Source organism: Oncorhynchus gorbuscha, unplaced genomic scaffold (genome assembly GCF_021184085.1).
Source record: "Oncorhynchus gorbuscha isolate QuinsamMale2020 ecotype Even-year unplaced genomic scaffold, OgorEven_v1.0 Un_scaffold_1148, whole genome shotgun sequence".
Classification (NCBI taxonomy): Eukaryota; Metazoa; Chordata; class Actinopteri; order Salmoniformes; family Salmonidae; genus Oncorhynchus; species Oncorhynchus gorbuscha.
Window position 1 is genome coordinate 109,490 of NW_025746014.1, and position 18,011 is coordinate 127,500.

The 18,011-nt window shown below is 42.2% G+C and overlaps 1 protein-coding gene across 1 annotated transcript in view; it reads left to right on the forward strand.

Moving 5' to 3' along the window:
• The window catches only part of LOC124021622 (voltage-dependent T-type calcium channel subunit alpha-1H-like), a 150,231-nt gene that overhangs the window by 68,392 nt on the left and 63,828 nt on the right, over positions 1 to 18,011 (forward strand). Inside the window, exons 7-11 of the mRNA XM_046336759.1 lie at positions 186 to 483; positions 3,346 to 3,438; positions 5,526 to 5,764; positions 9,041 to 9,207; positions 15,003 to 15,476. Coding sequence (XP_046192715.1) covers positions 186 to 483; positions 3,346 to 3,438; positions 5,526 to 5,764; positions 9,041 to 9,207; positions 15,003 to 15,476 — 1,271 coding nt within the window. The remainder of the gene's footprint in view (positions 1 to 185; positions 484 to 3,345; positions 3,439 to 5,525; positions 5,765 to 9,040; positions 9,208 to 15,002; positions 15,477 to 18,011) is intronic.

The following is an 18,011-nucleotide window of genomic DNA, read 5'->3' on the forward strand; positions in this document are numbered from 1 at the left end:
TCTGTCTTCCTATGTAGGCTCTATAACCTCTGCGTGTCTATGTAGTCTCTATATTCTCTGTCTTCCTATGTAGTCTCTATAACCTCTGTCTTCCTATATAGGCTCTTTAACCTCTGCATGTCTATGTAGTCTCTATAATCTCTGTCTTCCTATGTAGGCTCTATAATCTCTGTCTTCCTATGTAGGCTCTATAACCTGTCATTGAGTGTGTACTACCAGCCGGACGAGAGCGAGGAGGACCCCTTCATCTGCTCAGCAATTCGGGAGAACGGAATGTTGCGTTGCCATGACGTCCCGCCCTACAGCGAGGGAGGGGTCGAGTGCTCGCTGCCCGCGCCCTCTCTTGGCGGGGAGGGCGGGGCCAGAGACGGCTGTGTGAATTGGAACCAGTACTATAACGTCTGTCGGCCCGGCAACGTCAACCCTCACAAAGGAGCGGTGAACTTTGACAACATAGCCTACGCATGGATAGCCATATTCCAGGTAGGACTGTACACACACAGCATAGACTAGCATAGCCTAGCATGGATAGCCATCTTCCAGGTAGGACTGTACACACACAGCATAGCCTAGCATAGCCTAGCATGGATAGCCATATTCCAGGTAGGACTGTACACACACAGCATAACCTAGCATAGCCTAGCATGGATAGCCATCTTCCAGGTAGGACTGTACACACACAGCATAGCCTAGCATAGCTTAGCATGGATAGCCATCTTCCAGGTAGGACTGTACACACACACACAGCATAGCCTAGCATAGCCTAGCATGGATAGCCATCTTCCAGGTAGGACTGTACACACACAGCATAGCCTAGCATAGCCTAGGCATGGATAGCCATCTTCCAGGTAGGACTGTACACACACAGCATAGCCTAGCATAGCCTAGCATGGATAGCCATCTTCCAGGTAGGACTGTACACACACAGGATAGCCTAGCATAGCTTAGCATGGATAGCCATATTCCAGGTAGGACTGTACACACACACACAGCATAGCCTAGCATAGCCTAGCATGGATAGCCATCTTCCAGGTAGGACTGTACACACACAGCATAGCCTAGCATAGCCTACGCATGGATAGCCATCTTTCAGGTAGGACTGTACACACACAGCATAGCCTAGCATAGCCTAGCATGGATAGCCATCTTCCAGGTAGGACTGTACACACACAGCATAGCCTAGCATAGCCTAGCATGAGTAACCTCATCACTCAGAGCCACGTATATACCCAGCCTAGCATGGGTAACCTCATCACTCAGAGCCAGGTATATACCCAACCTAGCATGTGTAACCTCAGGGGTAGTTTCAACAGGGATACGGGGGGTTGAGGTGTGACTGAAGGGGTCGTTTCAACAGGGATAAGGGGGGTTGAGGTGTGACTGCAGGGGTAGTTTCAACAGGGATAAGGGTGGTTGAGGTGTGACTGAAGGGGTCAACAGGGATAAGGGGGTTGAGGTGTGACTGAAGGGGTAGTTTCAACAGGGATAAGGGGGGTTGAGGTGTGACTGAAGGGGTCAACAGGGATAAGGGGGTTGAGGTGTGACTGAAGGGGTCGTTTCAACAGGGATAAGGGGGTTGAGGTGTGACTGCAGGGGTCGTTTCAACAGGGATAAGCGGGGTTGAGGTGTGACTGAAGGGGTCAACAGGGATAAGGGGGTTGAGGTGTGACTGCAGGGGTCGTTTCAACAGGGATAAGGGGGTTGAGGTGTGACTGCAGGGGTAGTTTCAACAGGGATAAGGGGGTTGAGGTGTGACTGCAGGGGTAGTTTCAACAGGGATAAGGGGGTTGAGGTGTGACTGAAGGGGTCAACAGGGATAAGGGGGTTGAGGTGTGACTGCAGGGGTCAACAGGGATAAGGGGGTTTGAGGTGTGACTGAAGGGGTAGTTTCGACAGGGATAAGGGGGTTGAGGTGTGACTGAAGGGGTAGTTTCAACAGGGATAAGGGGGTTGAGGAGTGACTGCAGGGGTCGTTTCAACAGGGATAAGGGGGTTGAGGAGTGACTGAAGGGGTCAACAGGGATAAGGGGGTTGAGGTGTGACTGATGGGGTCGTATCAACAGGGATAAGGGGGTTGAGGTGTGACTGAAGGGGTCAACAGGGATAAGGCGGGTTGAGGTGTGACTGAAGGGGTAGTTTCAACAGGGATAAGGGGGTTGAGGTGTGACTGCAGGGGTAGTTTCAACAGGGATAAGGGGGTTGAGGAGTGACTGCAACAGTCATTTCAATAGGGATAAGGGGGTTGAGGCGTGACTGAAGGGGTAGTTTCAACAGGGATAAGGGGGTTGAGGAGTGACTGAAGGGGTAGTTTCAACAGGGATAAGGGGGGTTGAGGTGTGACTGCAGGGGTAGTTTCAACAGGGATAAGGGGGGTTGAGGAGTGACTGCAGGGGTAGTTTCAACAGGGATAAGGGGGGTTGAGGTGTGACTGAAGGGGTAGTTTCAACAGGGATAAGGGGGGTTGAGGAGTGACTGCAGGGGTAGTTTCAACAGGGATTAAGGGGGGTTGAGGAGTGACTGCAGCATGTCTGTATGCTACCTTCCAATTGGCTCATTCATCCCCCCCTCCTCTCCCCTGTAACTATTCCCCAGGTCATTGTTGTAAATGAGAATGTGTTCTCAGTCAACTTACCTGGTAACATAAGAGTTAAATAAAAAATATGTTCCTGTGGTCTGTGTATTAGCAGGTCTGCTGAGTACTGCTTTCATGTCTCTATAACAATCCCCATCCTCTCTGCTTCTCTTTCTCTCCCTCTCTCCCTCTCTCCCCTTCCCTCTAACTCCCCCTCTCCCGATCTCTCTCTACAATCTTTCCTTGTCTCACATCCTCTCTCTCTCTCTCTCTCTCTCTCTGTCTCTCTTCCACCCCATCTCCCTCTCTCCCCTTCCCTCTAACTCCCCCTCTCACTCTCTCTCTATCTCTCTCCTACCCCATCTCCCGATCTCTCTCTCTACAATCTTTCCCTGTCTCACATCCTCACTCTCTCTCTCTCTGTCTCTCTCTTTCTTTCTCTTTCTTTCTTTCTTTCTTTCTTTCTCTTTCTTTCTTTCTTTCTTTCTTTCTTTCTTTCTTTCTCTATCTCTCTCTCTCTCTCTCTCTCTCTCTCTCTCTCTCTCTCTCTCTCTCTCTCTCTCTCTCTCTCTATCTATCTATCTCTCTCCTACCCCATCTCCCGATCTCTCTCTCTACAATCTTTCCCTGTCTCACATCTCTCTCTCTCTCTCTCTCTCTCTCTCTCTCTCTCTCTCTCTCTCTCTCTCTCTCTCTCTCTCTCTCTCTCTCTCTCTCTCCCCCTCTCTCGCTCTCTCTCTCTCTCCCTCCCTCTCCCTCCCCCCTCTCTCTAGGTGATAACCCTGGAAGGCTGGGTGGACATCATGTACTACGTTATGGATGCTCACTCCTTCTACAATTTTATATATTTTATATTCCTCATCATAGTGAGTATATATATATATTTTATATTCCTCGTCATAGTGAGTTGTATATATATATTTTATATTCCTCTTCGTAGTGAGTATATATATATATGTTACACTGCTCGGCTATAGCCCTGTGGACTTTTCATCTCTCCTAGTTGATGCCTAGGCTTTAGTTCAGCAGGCTAATACAGAGGACTTGGGTTCAACCCCAGCCGTCTGTCCTTCTCCTCTCCTTCTGCAGCTCGGCGGTGACCTAGTTTCTCTACAGCACTTTGAAGTAGGGTGGAGGAGGAAGAGGGTGCTTGTCAGGCAGAGTCTGAATCACACAGACGCCTATACAGAGTACAGTATAGAATCAGAGTACAGTATAGAATCAGAGTACAGTATAGAATCAGAGTACAGTATAGAATCAGAGTTCAGTATAGAATCAGAGTACAGTATAGAATCAGAGTAGAGTATAGAATCAGACAGACACTGATACAGAGTACAGTATAGAATCAGAGTACAGTATACAATCAGACTACAGTATAGAATCAGACTACAGTATAGAATCAGAGTACAGTATAGAATCAGACTACAGTATAGAATCAGACAGACACTGATACAGAGTACAGTATAGAATCAGAGTTCAGTATAGAATCAGAGTACAGTATAGAATCAGACAGACACTGATACAGAGTACAGTATAGAATCAGAGTTCAGTATAGAATCAGAGTACAGTATAGAATCAGACTACAGTATAGAATCAGAGTACAGTATAGAATCAGAGTACAGTATAGAATCAGAGTACAGTATAGAATCAGACTACAGTATAGAATCAGAGTACAGTATAGAATCAGACTACAGTATAGAATCAGAGTACAGTATAGAATCAGAGTACAGTATAGAATCAGACAGACACTGATACAGAGTACAGTATAGAATCAGAGTACAGTATAGAATCAGAGTACAGTATAGAATCAGAGTACAGTATAGAATCAGACAGACACTGATACAGAGTACAGTATAGAATCAGAGTACAGTATAGAATCAGAGTACAGTATAGAATCAGACTACAGTATAGAATCAGAGTACAGTATAGAATCAGAGTACAGTATAGAATCAGAGTACAGTATAGAATCAGACTACAGTATAGAATCAGAGTACAGTATAGAATCAGAGTACAGTATAGAATCAGACAGACACTGATACAGAGTACAGTATAGAATCAGAGTACAGTATAGAATCAGAGTACAGTATAGAATCAGAGTACAGTATAGAATCAGACAGACACTGATACAGAGACTACAGTATAGAATCAGAGTACAGTATAGAATCAGACTACAGTATAGAATCAGACAGACACTGATACAGAGTACAGTATAGAATCAGAGTACAGTATAGAATCAGACTACAGTATAGAATCAGAGTTCAGTATAGAATCAGAGTACAGTATAGAATCAGACAGACACTGATACAGAGTACAGTATAGAATCAGAGTACAGTATAGAATCAGACTACAGTATAGAATCAGACTACAGTATAGAATCAGAGTTCAGTATAGAATCAGACAGACACTGATACTCCCTCCCTCCCTCTCTCTCTCTCCCTCCCTCCCTCCCTCCCTCCCTCCCTCCCTCCCCCTCCCTCCCTCCCTCCCTCCCTCCCTCCCTCCCCCTCCCTCCCTCCCTCCCTCCCTCTCTCTCTCTCTCTCTCTCTCTCTCTCTCTCTCTGCCTCCCTCCCTCCCTCCCTCCCTCCCTCTCTCTCTCTCTCTCCCTCCCTCCCCTCCCTCCCTCTCTCTCTCTCTCTTCTTTCTTTCTTTCTCCCTCCCCTCCCTCCCTCCCTCTCCCTCCCTCCCTCCCTCCCTCCCTCCCTCCCTCCCTCCCTCCCTCCCTCCCTCCCTCCCTCCCTCCCTCCCTCCCTCCCTCCCTCCCTCCCTCCCTCCCTCTCCTCTCTCTCTCTCTCTCTCTCTCTCTCTCTCTCTCTCTCTCTCTCTCTCTCTCTCTCTCTCTCCCTCCCTCCCTCCCTCTGCCTCTCTCTCTGCCTCCCTTCCTCCCTCCCTCTCTCTCTCTCTCTCTCTCTCTCTCTCTCTCTCTCTCTCTCCCTCCCTCCCTCTCTTCGTCAGGTGGGCTCTTTCTTCATGATCAACCTGTGCCTGGTAGTCATAGCGACCCAGTTTGCGGAGACGAAGCAGCGTGAGAACGCGTTGATGCGCGAGCAGCGAGCGCGTTACATGTCCAACGACAGTACTCTGGCCAGCTACAGCGAACCGGGATCCTGCTACGAAGAGATGCTGAGATACGTTTCACACCTCTACCGTAAACTGACCCGACGAGTACAACGCGTGTACACAACCTGGCACAGGTACGACGACGACGACAACAAATTCATTATTATTATTTCAACTTATTTTTGAAAGTCTTTGTAGTTTTCAAACATGTATTTACACAACTACCTATTATATACAGAGCCTTCGGAAAGTATTCAAACCCCTTGAATCTTTACACATTTTGTTTAAATTACAGCCTTATTATAAAATTGATTGATTTTTTTAAATGTATTATCTGTCAGCAATCTAACACAATACCCCATAATGACATCACAATACCCCATAATGACATCACAATACCCCATAATGACTTCACAATACCCCATAATGACATCACAATACCCCATAATGACATCACAATACCCCATAATGACATCACAATACCCCATAATGACATCACAATACCCCATAACGACATCACAATACCCCATAATGACATCACAATACCCCATAACGACATCACAATACCCCATAATGACATCACAATACCCCTTAACGACATCACAATACCCCATAATGACATCACAATACCCCATAATTTTTGCAAATGTATTAAATATTTATTTTTTTAAACAGAAATACCTTATTTACATAAGTATTCACACCCTTTTGCTCTGAGACTTGAAATTGAGCTCAGGTGCATCCTGCTTCCATTGATCATCCTTGAGATGTTTCTGCAACTTGATTGGAGTCCACCTGTGGTAAATTCAGTTGATTGTACATGATTTGTAAAGGCACACACCTGTCTATATCAGGTCCCACAGTTGACAGTGTATGTCAGAGCAAAAACCAAGCCATGAGGTTAAAGGAATTGTCTGTAGAGCTCCGAGACAGGATTGTGTCGAGGCACAGATCAGGAGAAGGGTACCAAAACATTTCTGCAGCATTGAAGGGTCCCAAAGAACACAGTGGCCTCCATCAGTCTCAAATGGAAGAAGTTTGGAACCACCAAGACTCTTGCTAGAGCTGGCCACCCGGCCAAACTGAGCGATCGGTGGAGAAGGGCCTTGGTCAGGGAGGTGACCAAGAACCCGATGGCCACTCTGACAGAGCTCCAGAGTTCCTCTGTGGAGATGGGAGAACCTTCCATAAGGACAACCATCTCTACAGCGATCCACCAATTAGGCCAGACGGAAGCCACTCCTCAGTAAAAGGCACATGACAGCCCACTTGGAGTTTGCCAAAAGACAACTAAAGGACTCAGACCACGAGTAACAAGATTCTCTGGTTTGATGAAACCAAGATTGAACTCTATGGCCTGAATGCAAGCGTCATGTCTGGAGGAAACCTGGCACCATCCCCACGGTGAAGCATGGTGGTGGCACCATCCCTACGGTGAAGCATGGTGGTGGCACCATCCCTACGGTGAAGCATGGTGGTGGCAGCATCATTCTGTGGGGATGTTTTTCAGCTGCAGGGAGACTAGTCAGGATCGAGGCAAAAATGAACGGAGCACAGAGACATCCTTGATGAAAACCCAACAGGACAACAACCCTAAGCACTTAGCCAAGAAAACACAAGACTGGCTTTGGAACAAGTTTCTGAATGTCCTTGAGTGGCCCGTACTTGAAGCCAATCTAACATCTCTGGAGAAACCTGACAATAGCTTAGCAGCAACTCTCCCCATCTAACCTGACAGAGTTTGAGAGGATCTGCAGAGAAGAATGGGAGAAACTCCCCAAATACAGGTGTGCCAAGATTGCAGCATCATACGCAAGAAGACTCGAGGCTGTAATCACTGCCAAAGGTGCTTCAACAAAGTAATGAGTAAAGGGTCTGAATATTTATGTAAACGTTTTTAGTTTTTATAAATTAGCAAAAATGTCTAAAAACCTGTTTTTGCTTTGTCATTATGGGGTATTGTGATGTCATTATGGGGTATTGTGATGTCATTATGGGGTATTGTGATGTCATTATGGGGTATTGTGTGTAGATTGATGAGGGGGAAAAAACAATTGAATCAACTTTAGAAAAAGGCTGTAACGTAACAAATGATGGAATAAGTCAAGTGGTTTGAATACTGAAGGTGCTGTATAAATTCCTGTTCTAGCTAACTCGTTATAGTGAATAAAACCCAGGATAAGTTCAACTTCCTGTTCTAGCTGACTCTTTATAGTGAATAAAGCCCAGGATAAGTTCAACTTCCTGTTCTAGCTGACTATTATAGTGAATAAAGCCCAGGATAAGTTCAACTTCCTGTTCTAGCTGACTTGTTTATAGTGAATAAAGCCCAGGATAAGTTCAACTTCCTGTTCTAGCTGACTCATTATAGTGAATAAAGCCCAGGATAAGTTCAACTTCCTGTTCTAGCTGACTCGTTGTAAAAGATAATAAAACCCAGGATAAATTCAACTTCCTGTTCTAGCTGACTCATTATAGTGAATAAAGCCCAGGATAAGTTCAACTTCCTGTTCTAGCTGACTTGTTATAGTGAATAAAGCCCAGGATAAGTTCAACTTCCTGTTCTAGCTGACTCGTTATAGTGAATAAAGCCCAGGATAAGTTCAACTTCCTGTTCTAGCTGACTTGTTGTAGTGAATAAAGCCCAGGATAAGTTCAACTTCCTGTTCTAGCTGACTCGTTATAGTGAATAAAGCCCAGGATAAGTTCAACTTCCTGTTCTAGCTGACTCGTTGTAAAAGTGAATAAAGCCCAGGATAAGTTCAACTTCCTGTTCTAGCTGACTCGTTGTAAAGTGAATAAAGCCCAGGATAAGTTCAACTTCCTGTTCTAGCTGACTCGTTATAGTGAATAAAGCCCGTTATAGTGAATAAAACCCAGGATAAGTTCAACTTCCTGTTCTAGCTGACTCGTTATAGCAGGATAAGTTCAACTTCCTGTTGTAGCTGATAGTGAATAAAGCCCAGGATAAGTTCAACTTCCTGTTCTAGCTGACTCGTTATAGTGAATAAAGCCCAGGATAAGTTCAACTTCCTGTTCTAGCTGACTCGTTGTAGTGAATAAAGCCCAGGATAAGTTCAACTTCCTGTTCTAGCTGACTCGTTATAGTGAATAAAGCCCAGGATAAGTTCAACTTCCTGTTCTAGCTGACTCGTTATAGTGAATAAAGCCCAGGATAAGTTCAACTTCCTGTTCTAGCTGACTCTTTATAGTGAATAAAGCCCAGGATAAGTTCAACTTCCTGTTCTAGCTGACTCGTTATAGTGAATAAAGCCCAGGATAAGTTCAACTTCCTGTTCTAGCTGACTCGTTATAGTGAATAAAGCCCAGGATAAGTTCAACTTCCTGTTGTAAAAGTGAATAAAGTTGTATTCGTCCTGCTTCCTGCTTCCTGTTTACATGTGCGTCAGTAAGCGTCGTAAGAAGGTAAACCCTAACGGAGGAGGAAGTGGTCCGGGGGTCGGCCGCAGAACGTCCGGACACGCCCCCTGGCTCCGCCCCGTACACAACCTGCTGCAACATCACCAGCGCCACCACTGTCGGCACAGCAACGGAGGACACACCCCCGTAGCAACAGGTTCGTAGACTAGACCAGTAAACAAACAAACTGTGCAGTCAGACGGCGGTCAGATGTTCAATACCTAACCGGGCGTTGGGAGATCTGGCGTTGGCTGCAATGTTGTCGGGGGAGCAACACGACCAGATTATTGTTGTCGGGGGAGCAACACGACCAGATTATTGTTCTCAGGTACAAACGTGGCCGTGTGCAATACAGAGGGAATACAGACGTGGATCTTCACTAAGAGATTATACTACGGTGGAATAGGGCTGTGGATTATACTACGGTGGAATAGGGCTGTGGATTATACTACGGTGGAATAGGGCTGTGGATTATACTACAGTGGAATAGGACTGTGGATTATACTACGGTGGAATAGGGCTGTGGATTATACTACGGTGGAATAGGACTGTAGATTATACTACAGTGGTGTGGAATAGGACTGTGGATTATACTACGTGGTGTGGAATAGGACTGTGGATTATACTACGGTGGAATAGGACTGTGGATTATACTACGGTGGAATAGGACTGTGGATTATACTACGGTGGAATAGGACTGTAGATTATACTACGGTGGAATAGGACTGTAGATTATACTACGGTGGAATAGGACTGTAGATTATACTACGGTGGAATAGGACTGTAGATTATACTACGGTGGAATAGGACTGTGGATTATACTACGGTGTGGAATAGGACTGTAGATTATACTACGGTGGAATAGGACTGTAGATTATACTACGGTGGAATAGGACTGTAGATTATACTACGGTGGAATAGGACTGTGGATTATACTACGGTGGAATAGGACTGTAGATTATACTACGGTGGAATAGGACTGTAGATTATACTACGGTGGAATAGGACTGTGGATTATACTACGGTGGAATAGGACTGTAGATTATACTACGGTGGAATAGGACTGTAGATTATACTACGGTGATGTGGAATAGGACTGTAGATTATACTACGGTGGAATAGGACTGTAGATTATACTACGGTGGAATAGGACTGTAGATTATACTACGGTGGAATAGGACTGTAGATTATACTACGGTGGAATAGGACTGTAGATTATACTACGGTGGAATAGGACTGTGGATTATACTACGGTGGAATAGGACTGTGGATTATACTACGGTGGAATAGGACTGTAGATTATACTACGGTGGAATAGGACTGTAGATTATACTACGTGTGGAATAGGACTGTGGATTATACTACGGTGGAATAGGACTGTAGATTATACTACGGTGGAATAGGACTGTGGATTATACTACGGTGGAATAGGACTGTGGATTATACTACGGTGGAATAGGACTGTGGATTATACTACGGTGATGTGGAATAGGACTGTGGATTATACTACGGTGATGTGGAATAGGACTGTGGATTATACTACAGTGGAATAGGACTGTGGATTATACTACGGTGGAATAGGACTGTGGATTATACTACGGTGGAATAGGACTGTGGATTATACTACAGTGGAATAGGACTGTGGATTATACTACGGTGGAATAGGACTGTGGATTATACTACGGTGGAATAGGACTGTGGATTATACTACGGTGGAATAGGACTGTGGATTATACTACGGTGGAATAGGACTGTAGATTATACTGTGGAATAGGACTGTGGATTATACTACGGTGGAATAGGACTGTGGATTATACTACGGTGGAATAGGACTGTGGATTATACTACGGTGGAATAGGACTGTAGATTATACTACGGTGGAATAGGACTGTGGATTATACTACGGTGGAATAGGACTGTGGATTATACTACGGTGGAATAGGACTGTAGATTATACTAGGTGGAATAGGACTGTGGATTATACTACGGTGGAATAGGACTGTAGATTATACTACGGTGGAATAGGACTGTAGATTATACTACGGTGGAATAGGACTGTGGATTATACTACGGTGGAATAGGACTGTAGATTATACTACGGTGGAATAGGACTGTGGATTATACTACGGTGGAATAGGACTGTGGATTATACTACGGTGGAATAGGACTGTGGATTATACTACGGTGATGTGGAATAGGACTGTGGATTATACTACGGTGGAATAGGACTGTGGATTATACTACGGTGGAATAGGACTGTGGATTATACTACGGTGGAATAGGACTGTGGATTATACTACAGTGGAATAGGACTGTAGATTATACTATGGTGGAATAGGACTGTAGATTATACTACGGTGGAATAGGACTGTGGATTATACTATGGTGGAATAGGGCTGTGGATTATACTACAGTGGAATAGGACTGTGGATTATACTATGGTGGAATAGGGCTGTGGATTATACTACGGTGGTGTGGAATAGGACTGTGGATTATACTACGGTGGAATAGGACTGTGGATTATACTACGGTGATGTGGAATAGGACTGTGGATTATACTACGGTGGAATAGGACTGTGGATTATACTACGGTGGTGTGGAATAGGGCTGTGGATTATACTACGGTGGAATAGGACTGTAGATTATACTACGGTGATGTGGAATAGGACTGTAGATTATACTACGGTGGAATAGGACTGTGGATTATACTACGGTGGAATAGGACTGTGGATTATACTACGGTGGAATAGGACTGTGGATTATACTACGGTGGAATAGGACTGTAGATTATACTACGGTGGAATAGGACTGTGGATTATACTACGGTGGAATAGGACTGTAGATTATACTACGGTGGAATAGGGCTGTGGATTATACTACGGTGATGTGGAATAGGGCTGTGGATTATACTACGGTGGAATAGGACTGTAGATTATACTACGGTGGAATAGGACTGTGGATTATACTACAGTGGAATAGGACTGTGGATTATACTACGGTGGAATAGGACTGTAGATTATACTACGGTGGAATAGGACTGTAGATTATACTACAGTGGAATAGGACTGTGGATTATACTACGGTGGAATAGGACTGTGGATTATACTACGGTGGAATAGGACTGTGGATTATACTACGGTGGAATAGGACTGTAGATTATACTACGGTGGAATAGGACTGTAGATTATACTACGGTGGAATAGGACTGTGGATTATACTACAGTGGAATAGGACTGTAGATTATACTACGGTGGAATAGGACTGTGGATTATACTACGGTGGAATAGGACTGTGGATTATACTACGGTGGAATAGGACTGTGGATTATACTACGGTGGAATAGGGCTGTGGATTATACTACGGTGGAATAGGACTGTGGATTATACTACGGTGGAATAGGGCTGTGGATTATACTACGGTGATGTGGAATAGGACTGTAGATTATACTACGGTGGAATAGGACTGTAGATTATACTACGGTGGAATAGGACTGTGGATTATACTACGGTGGAATAGGACTGTAGATTATACTACGGTGGAATAGGGCTGTGGATTATACTACGGTGATGAATAGGACTGTGGATTATACTACGGTGGAATAGGACTGTGGATTATACTACGGTGGAATAGGACTGTGGATTATACTACGGTGGAATAGGACTGTGGATTATACTACGGTGGAATAGGACTGTGGATTATACTACGGTGGAATAGGACTGTAGATTATACTACGGTGGAATAGGACTGTGGATTATACTACGGTGGAATAGGACTGTAGATTATACTACGGTGGAATAGGACTGTGGATTATACTACGGTGGAATAGGACTGTAGATTATACTACGGTGGAATAGGACTGTGGATTATACTACGGTGGTGTGGAATAGGACTGTAGATTATACTACGGTGGAATAGGACTGTGGATTATACTACGGTGGAATAGGACTGTGGATTATACTACGGTGGAATAGGACTGTAGATTATACTACGGTGGAATAGGACTGTAGATTATACTACAGTGGAATAGGGCTGTGGATTATACTACGGTGGAATAGGACTGTGGATTATACTACGGTGGAATAGGACTGTAGATTATACTACGGTGGAATAGGACTGTAGATTATACTACGGTGATGTGGAATAGGACTGTGGATTATACTACGGTGATGTGGAATAGGACTGTGGATTATACTACGGTGGAATAGGGCTGTGGATTATACTACGGTGGAATAGGACTGTGGATTATACTACGGTGATGTGGAATAGGGCTGTGGATTATACTACGGTGATGTGGAATAGGACTGTAGATTATACTACGTGGTGTGGAATAGGACTGTGGATTATACTACGGTGATGTGGAATAGGACTGTAGATTATACTACGGTGGAATAGGACTGTAGATTATACTACGGTGGAATAGGACTGTAGATTATACTACGGTGGAATAGGACTGTGGATTATACTACGGTGGAATAGGACTGTGGATTATACTACGGTGGAATAGGACTGTGGATTATACTACGGTGGAATAGGACTGTAGATTATACTACGGTGGAATAGGACTGTAGATTATACTACGGTGATGTGGAATAGGACTGTAGATTATACTACGGTGGAATAGGACTGTAGATTATTCTACAGTGGAATAGGACTGTAGATTATTCTACAGTGGAATAGGACTGTAGATTATACTACGGTGGAATAGGACTGTAGATTATACTACGGTGGAATAGGACTGTAGATTATTCTACAGTGGAATAGGACTGTAGATTATTCTACAGTGGAATAGGACTGTAGATTATACTACGGTGGAATAGGACTGTGGATTATACTACGGTGATGTGGAATAGGACTGTAGATTATACTACGGTGGAATAGGACTGTAGATTATACTACGGTGGAATAGGACTGTAGATTATACTACGGTGGAATAGGACTGTAGATTATTCTACAGTGGAATAGGACTGTAGATTATTCTACAGTGGAATAGGACTGTAGATTATACTACGGTGGAATAGGACTGTGGATTATACTACGGTGATGTGGAATAGGACTGTAGATTATACTACGGTGGAATAGGACTGTAGATTATACTACGGTGATGTGGAATAGGACTGTGGATTATACTACGATGGAATAGGACTGTAGATTATACTACGGTGGAATAGGACTGTGGATTATACTACGGTGGAATAGGACTGTAGATTATACTACGGTGTGGAATAGGACTGTGGATTATACTACGGTGGAATAGGATGATTTGAATAGGTCTTTATGAATCTATGATTTGAATAGGACTTTACCTGAATCTACTAGGTGGAATAGGACTGTGGATTATACTACGGATGGAATAGGACTGTAGATTATACTACGGTGGAATAGGACTGTGGATTATACTACGGTGGAATAGGACTGTAGATTATACTACAGGTGGAATAGGACTGTAGATTATAGGTGATTTGAATAGGACTGTACCTGAATCTACTGTTCAGGATGATTGGAATAGGACTGTACCTGAATCTACTGTTCAGGATGATTTGAATAGGTCTTTACCTGAATCTACTGTTCAGGATGATTTGAATAGGTCTTTACCTGAATCTAATGTTCAGGATGATAGATCTTTACTGAAACTAATGTTTAGGATATTTTGAATAGGTTTTACCTGAATCTAATGTTCAGGATGATTTGAATAGGTCTTTACCTGAAACTAATGTTCAGGATGATTTGAATAGGTCTTTACCTGATTCTACTGTTCAGGATGATTTGAATAGATCTTTACCTGAAACTAATGTTCAGGATGATTTTGAATGATTTGAATAGGTCTTTACCTGATTCTAATGTTCAGGATGATTTGAATAGGTCTTTAACTGATGATTTGAATAGATCTTTACCTGCCGTGAAAAGATGGCTGACTAACATTAATGAATTAAATCAACATAATGGCTCCTACAGGTGGGGAGGAGCTGGAGATGAGGTCACTTCCTGTCCCGGGTCGTGACCCCTCTGTGACCCCTGGGCTGGGGTCGTCTCTTCTGGGTCGTCTGAACGGAGGGATGAACTACCCCACCATCCTGCCCTCCTTCGTCTGCAGCTACCGCAGCTTCACCCCTAAGCCCCTCCCCACACAGCATCACATCCCCACACACCCCCACAACCCCCTCCCCACACACCCCCACAACCCCCTCCCCACGAACCTCCACAGCCCCCTCCCCACATCCCACGGCCCCCACCCCACACAACCTCACATCCCCCTCCCCACACAGCCTTACAGCCCCCTCTCCAGACACCCCCACAGCCCCCAACCCACAGAACCCCACATACCCCTCCCCACACAGCCCCAGAGGCCACTCCCCTCACAGCCCTCGCCCCTCTCAGAAAACAGTCCGGACCCCCTCAGCAAGCTGCATCAACTCATGGGACAGCACAGTAAGAGCCATCTCTCTCTCTATATATATATATACACAGTATTTCTATAGTATAACTAATAAGAACCATCTCTCTACATACAGTATTTCTATAGTAGAACCATCTCTCTATATATACACAGTATTTCTATAGTAGAACTAATAAGAACCATCTCTCTATATACAGTATTTCTATAGTAGAACTAATAAGAACCATCTCTCTATATACAGTATTTCTATAGTAGAACTAATAAGAACCATCTCTCTATATACAGTATTTCTATAGTAGAACTAATAAGAACCATCTCTCCATATACAGTATTTCTATAGTAGAACCATCTCTCTATATATACACAGTATTTCTATAGTAGAACTAATAAGAACCATCTCTCTATATACAGTATTTCTATAGTAGAACTAATAAGAACCATCTCTCTATATACAGTATTTCTATAGTAGAACTAATAAGAACCATCTCTCTATATACAGTATTTCTATAGTAGAACTAATAAGAACCATCTCTCTATATACAGTATTTCTATAGTAGAACTAATAAGAACCATCTCTCTATATACAGTATTTCTATAGTAGAACCATCTATATATACACAGTATTTCTAGAACTAGTATATCTCTATATATATACAGTATTTCTATAGTAGAACTAGTAGAACCATCTCTATATTTAACAGTATTTCTATAAGAACCATCTCTATATATATCAATATTTCTATATAGAACCACAGTATTTCTATAGTAGAACTAGTAAGAACCATCTCTCTATACACAGTATTTCTATAGTAGAACTAATAAGAACCATCTCTCTATATATATTTCTATAGTATTTCTATAGTATTTCTATAGTAGAACTAATAAGAACCATCTCTCTATATACAGTATTTCTATAGTAGAACTAATAAGAACCATCTCTCTATATACAGTATTTCTATAGTAGAACCATCTCTCTATATACAGTATTTCTATAGTAGAACCATCTCTCTATATATACACAGTATTTCTATAGTAGAACTAATAAGAACCATCTCTCTATATACAGTATTTCTATAGTAGAACTAATAAGAACCATCTCTCTATATACAGAATTTCTATAGTAGAACTAATAAGAACCATCTCTCTATATACAGTATTTCTATAGTAGAACTAATAAGAACCATCTCTCTATATACAGTATTTCTATAGTAGAACCATCTCTCTATATATACACAGTATTTCTATAGTAGAACTAATAAGAACCATCTCTCTATATACAGTATTTCTATAGTAGAACTAATAAGAACCATCTCTCTATATACAGAATTTCTATAGTAGAACTAATAAGAACCATCTCTCTATATACAGTATTTCTATAGTAGAACTAATAAGAACCATCTCTCTATATACAGTATTTCTATAGTAGTAGAACAGTATTTCTATAGTAGAACTAGTAAGAACCATCTCTATATATACACAGTATTTCTATAGTAGAACCATATCTCTATATATATACACAGTATTTCTATAGTAGAACCATCTCTATATACACAGTATTTCTATAGTAGAACTAGTAAGAACCATCTCTCTATATACAGTATTTCTATAGTAGAACTAATAAGAACCATCTCTCTATATATACACAGTATTTCTATAGTAGAACCATCTCTATATACACAGTATTTCTATAGTAGTAGAACCATCTCTCTACATGCAGTATTTCTAACCATATCTCTATATATATATACACAGTATTTCTATAGTAGAACCATATCTCTATATATATACAGTATTTCTATAGTAGAACTAGTAGAACCATCTCTATATATACACAGTATTTCTATAGTAGAACCATATCTCTATATATATACACAGTATTTCTATAGTAGAACCATCTCTATATCCACAGTATTTCTATAGTAGAACCATCTCTATATACACAGTATTTCTATAGTAGAACTAGTAAGAACCATCTCTCTATATACAGTATTTCTATAGTAGAACCATCTCTCTATATACAGTATTTCTATAGTAGAACTAATAAGAACCATCTCTCTATATACAGTATTTCTATAGTAGAACCATCTCTCTATATATACACAGTATTTCTATAGTAGAACTAATAAGAACCATCTCTCTATATACAGTATTTCTATAGTAGAACTAATAAGAACCATCTCTCTATATACAGAATTTCTATAGTAGAACTAATAAGAACCATCTCTCTATATACAGTATTTCTATAGTAGAACTAATAAGAACCATCTCTCTATATACAGTATTTCTATAGTAGAACCATATCTCTATATATATACAGTATTTCTATAGTAGAACTAGTAAGAACCATCTCTATATATACACAGTATTTCTATAGTAGAACCATATCTCTATATATATACACAGTATTTCTATAGTAGAACCATCTCTATATACACAGTATTTCTATAGTAGAACTAGTAAGAACCATCTCTCTATACACAGTATTTCTATAGTAGAACCATCTCTATATATACACAGTATTTCTATAGTAGAACTAGTAAGAACCATCTCTCTATATACAGTATTTC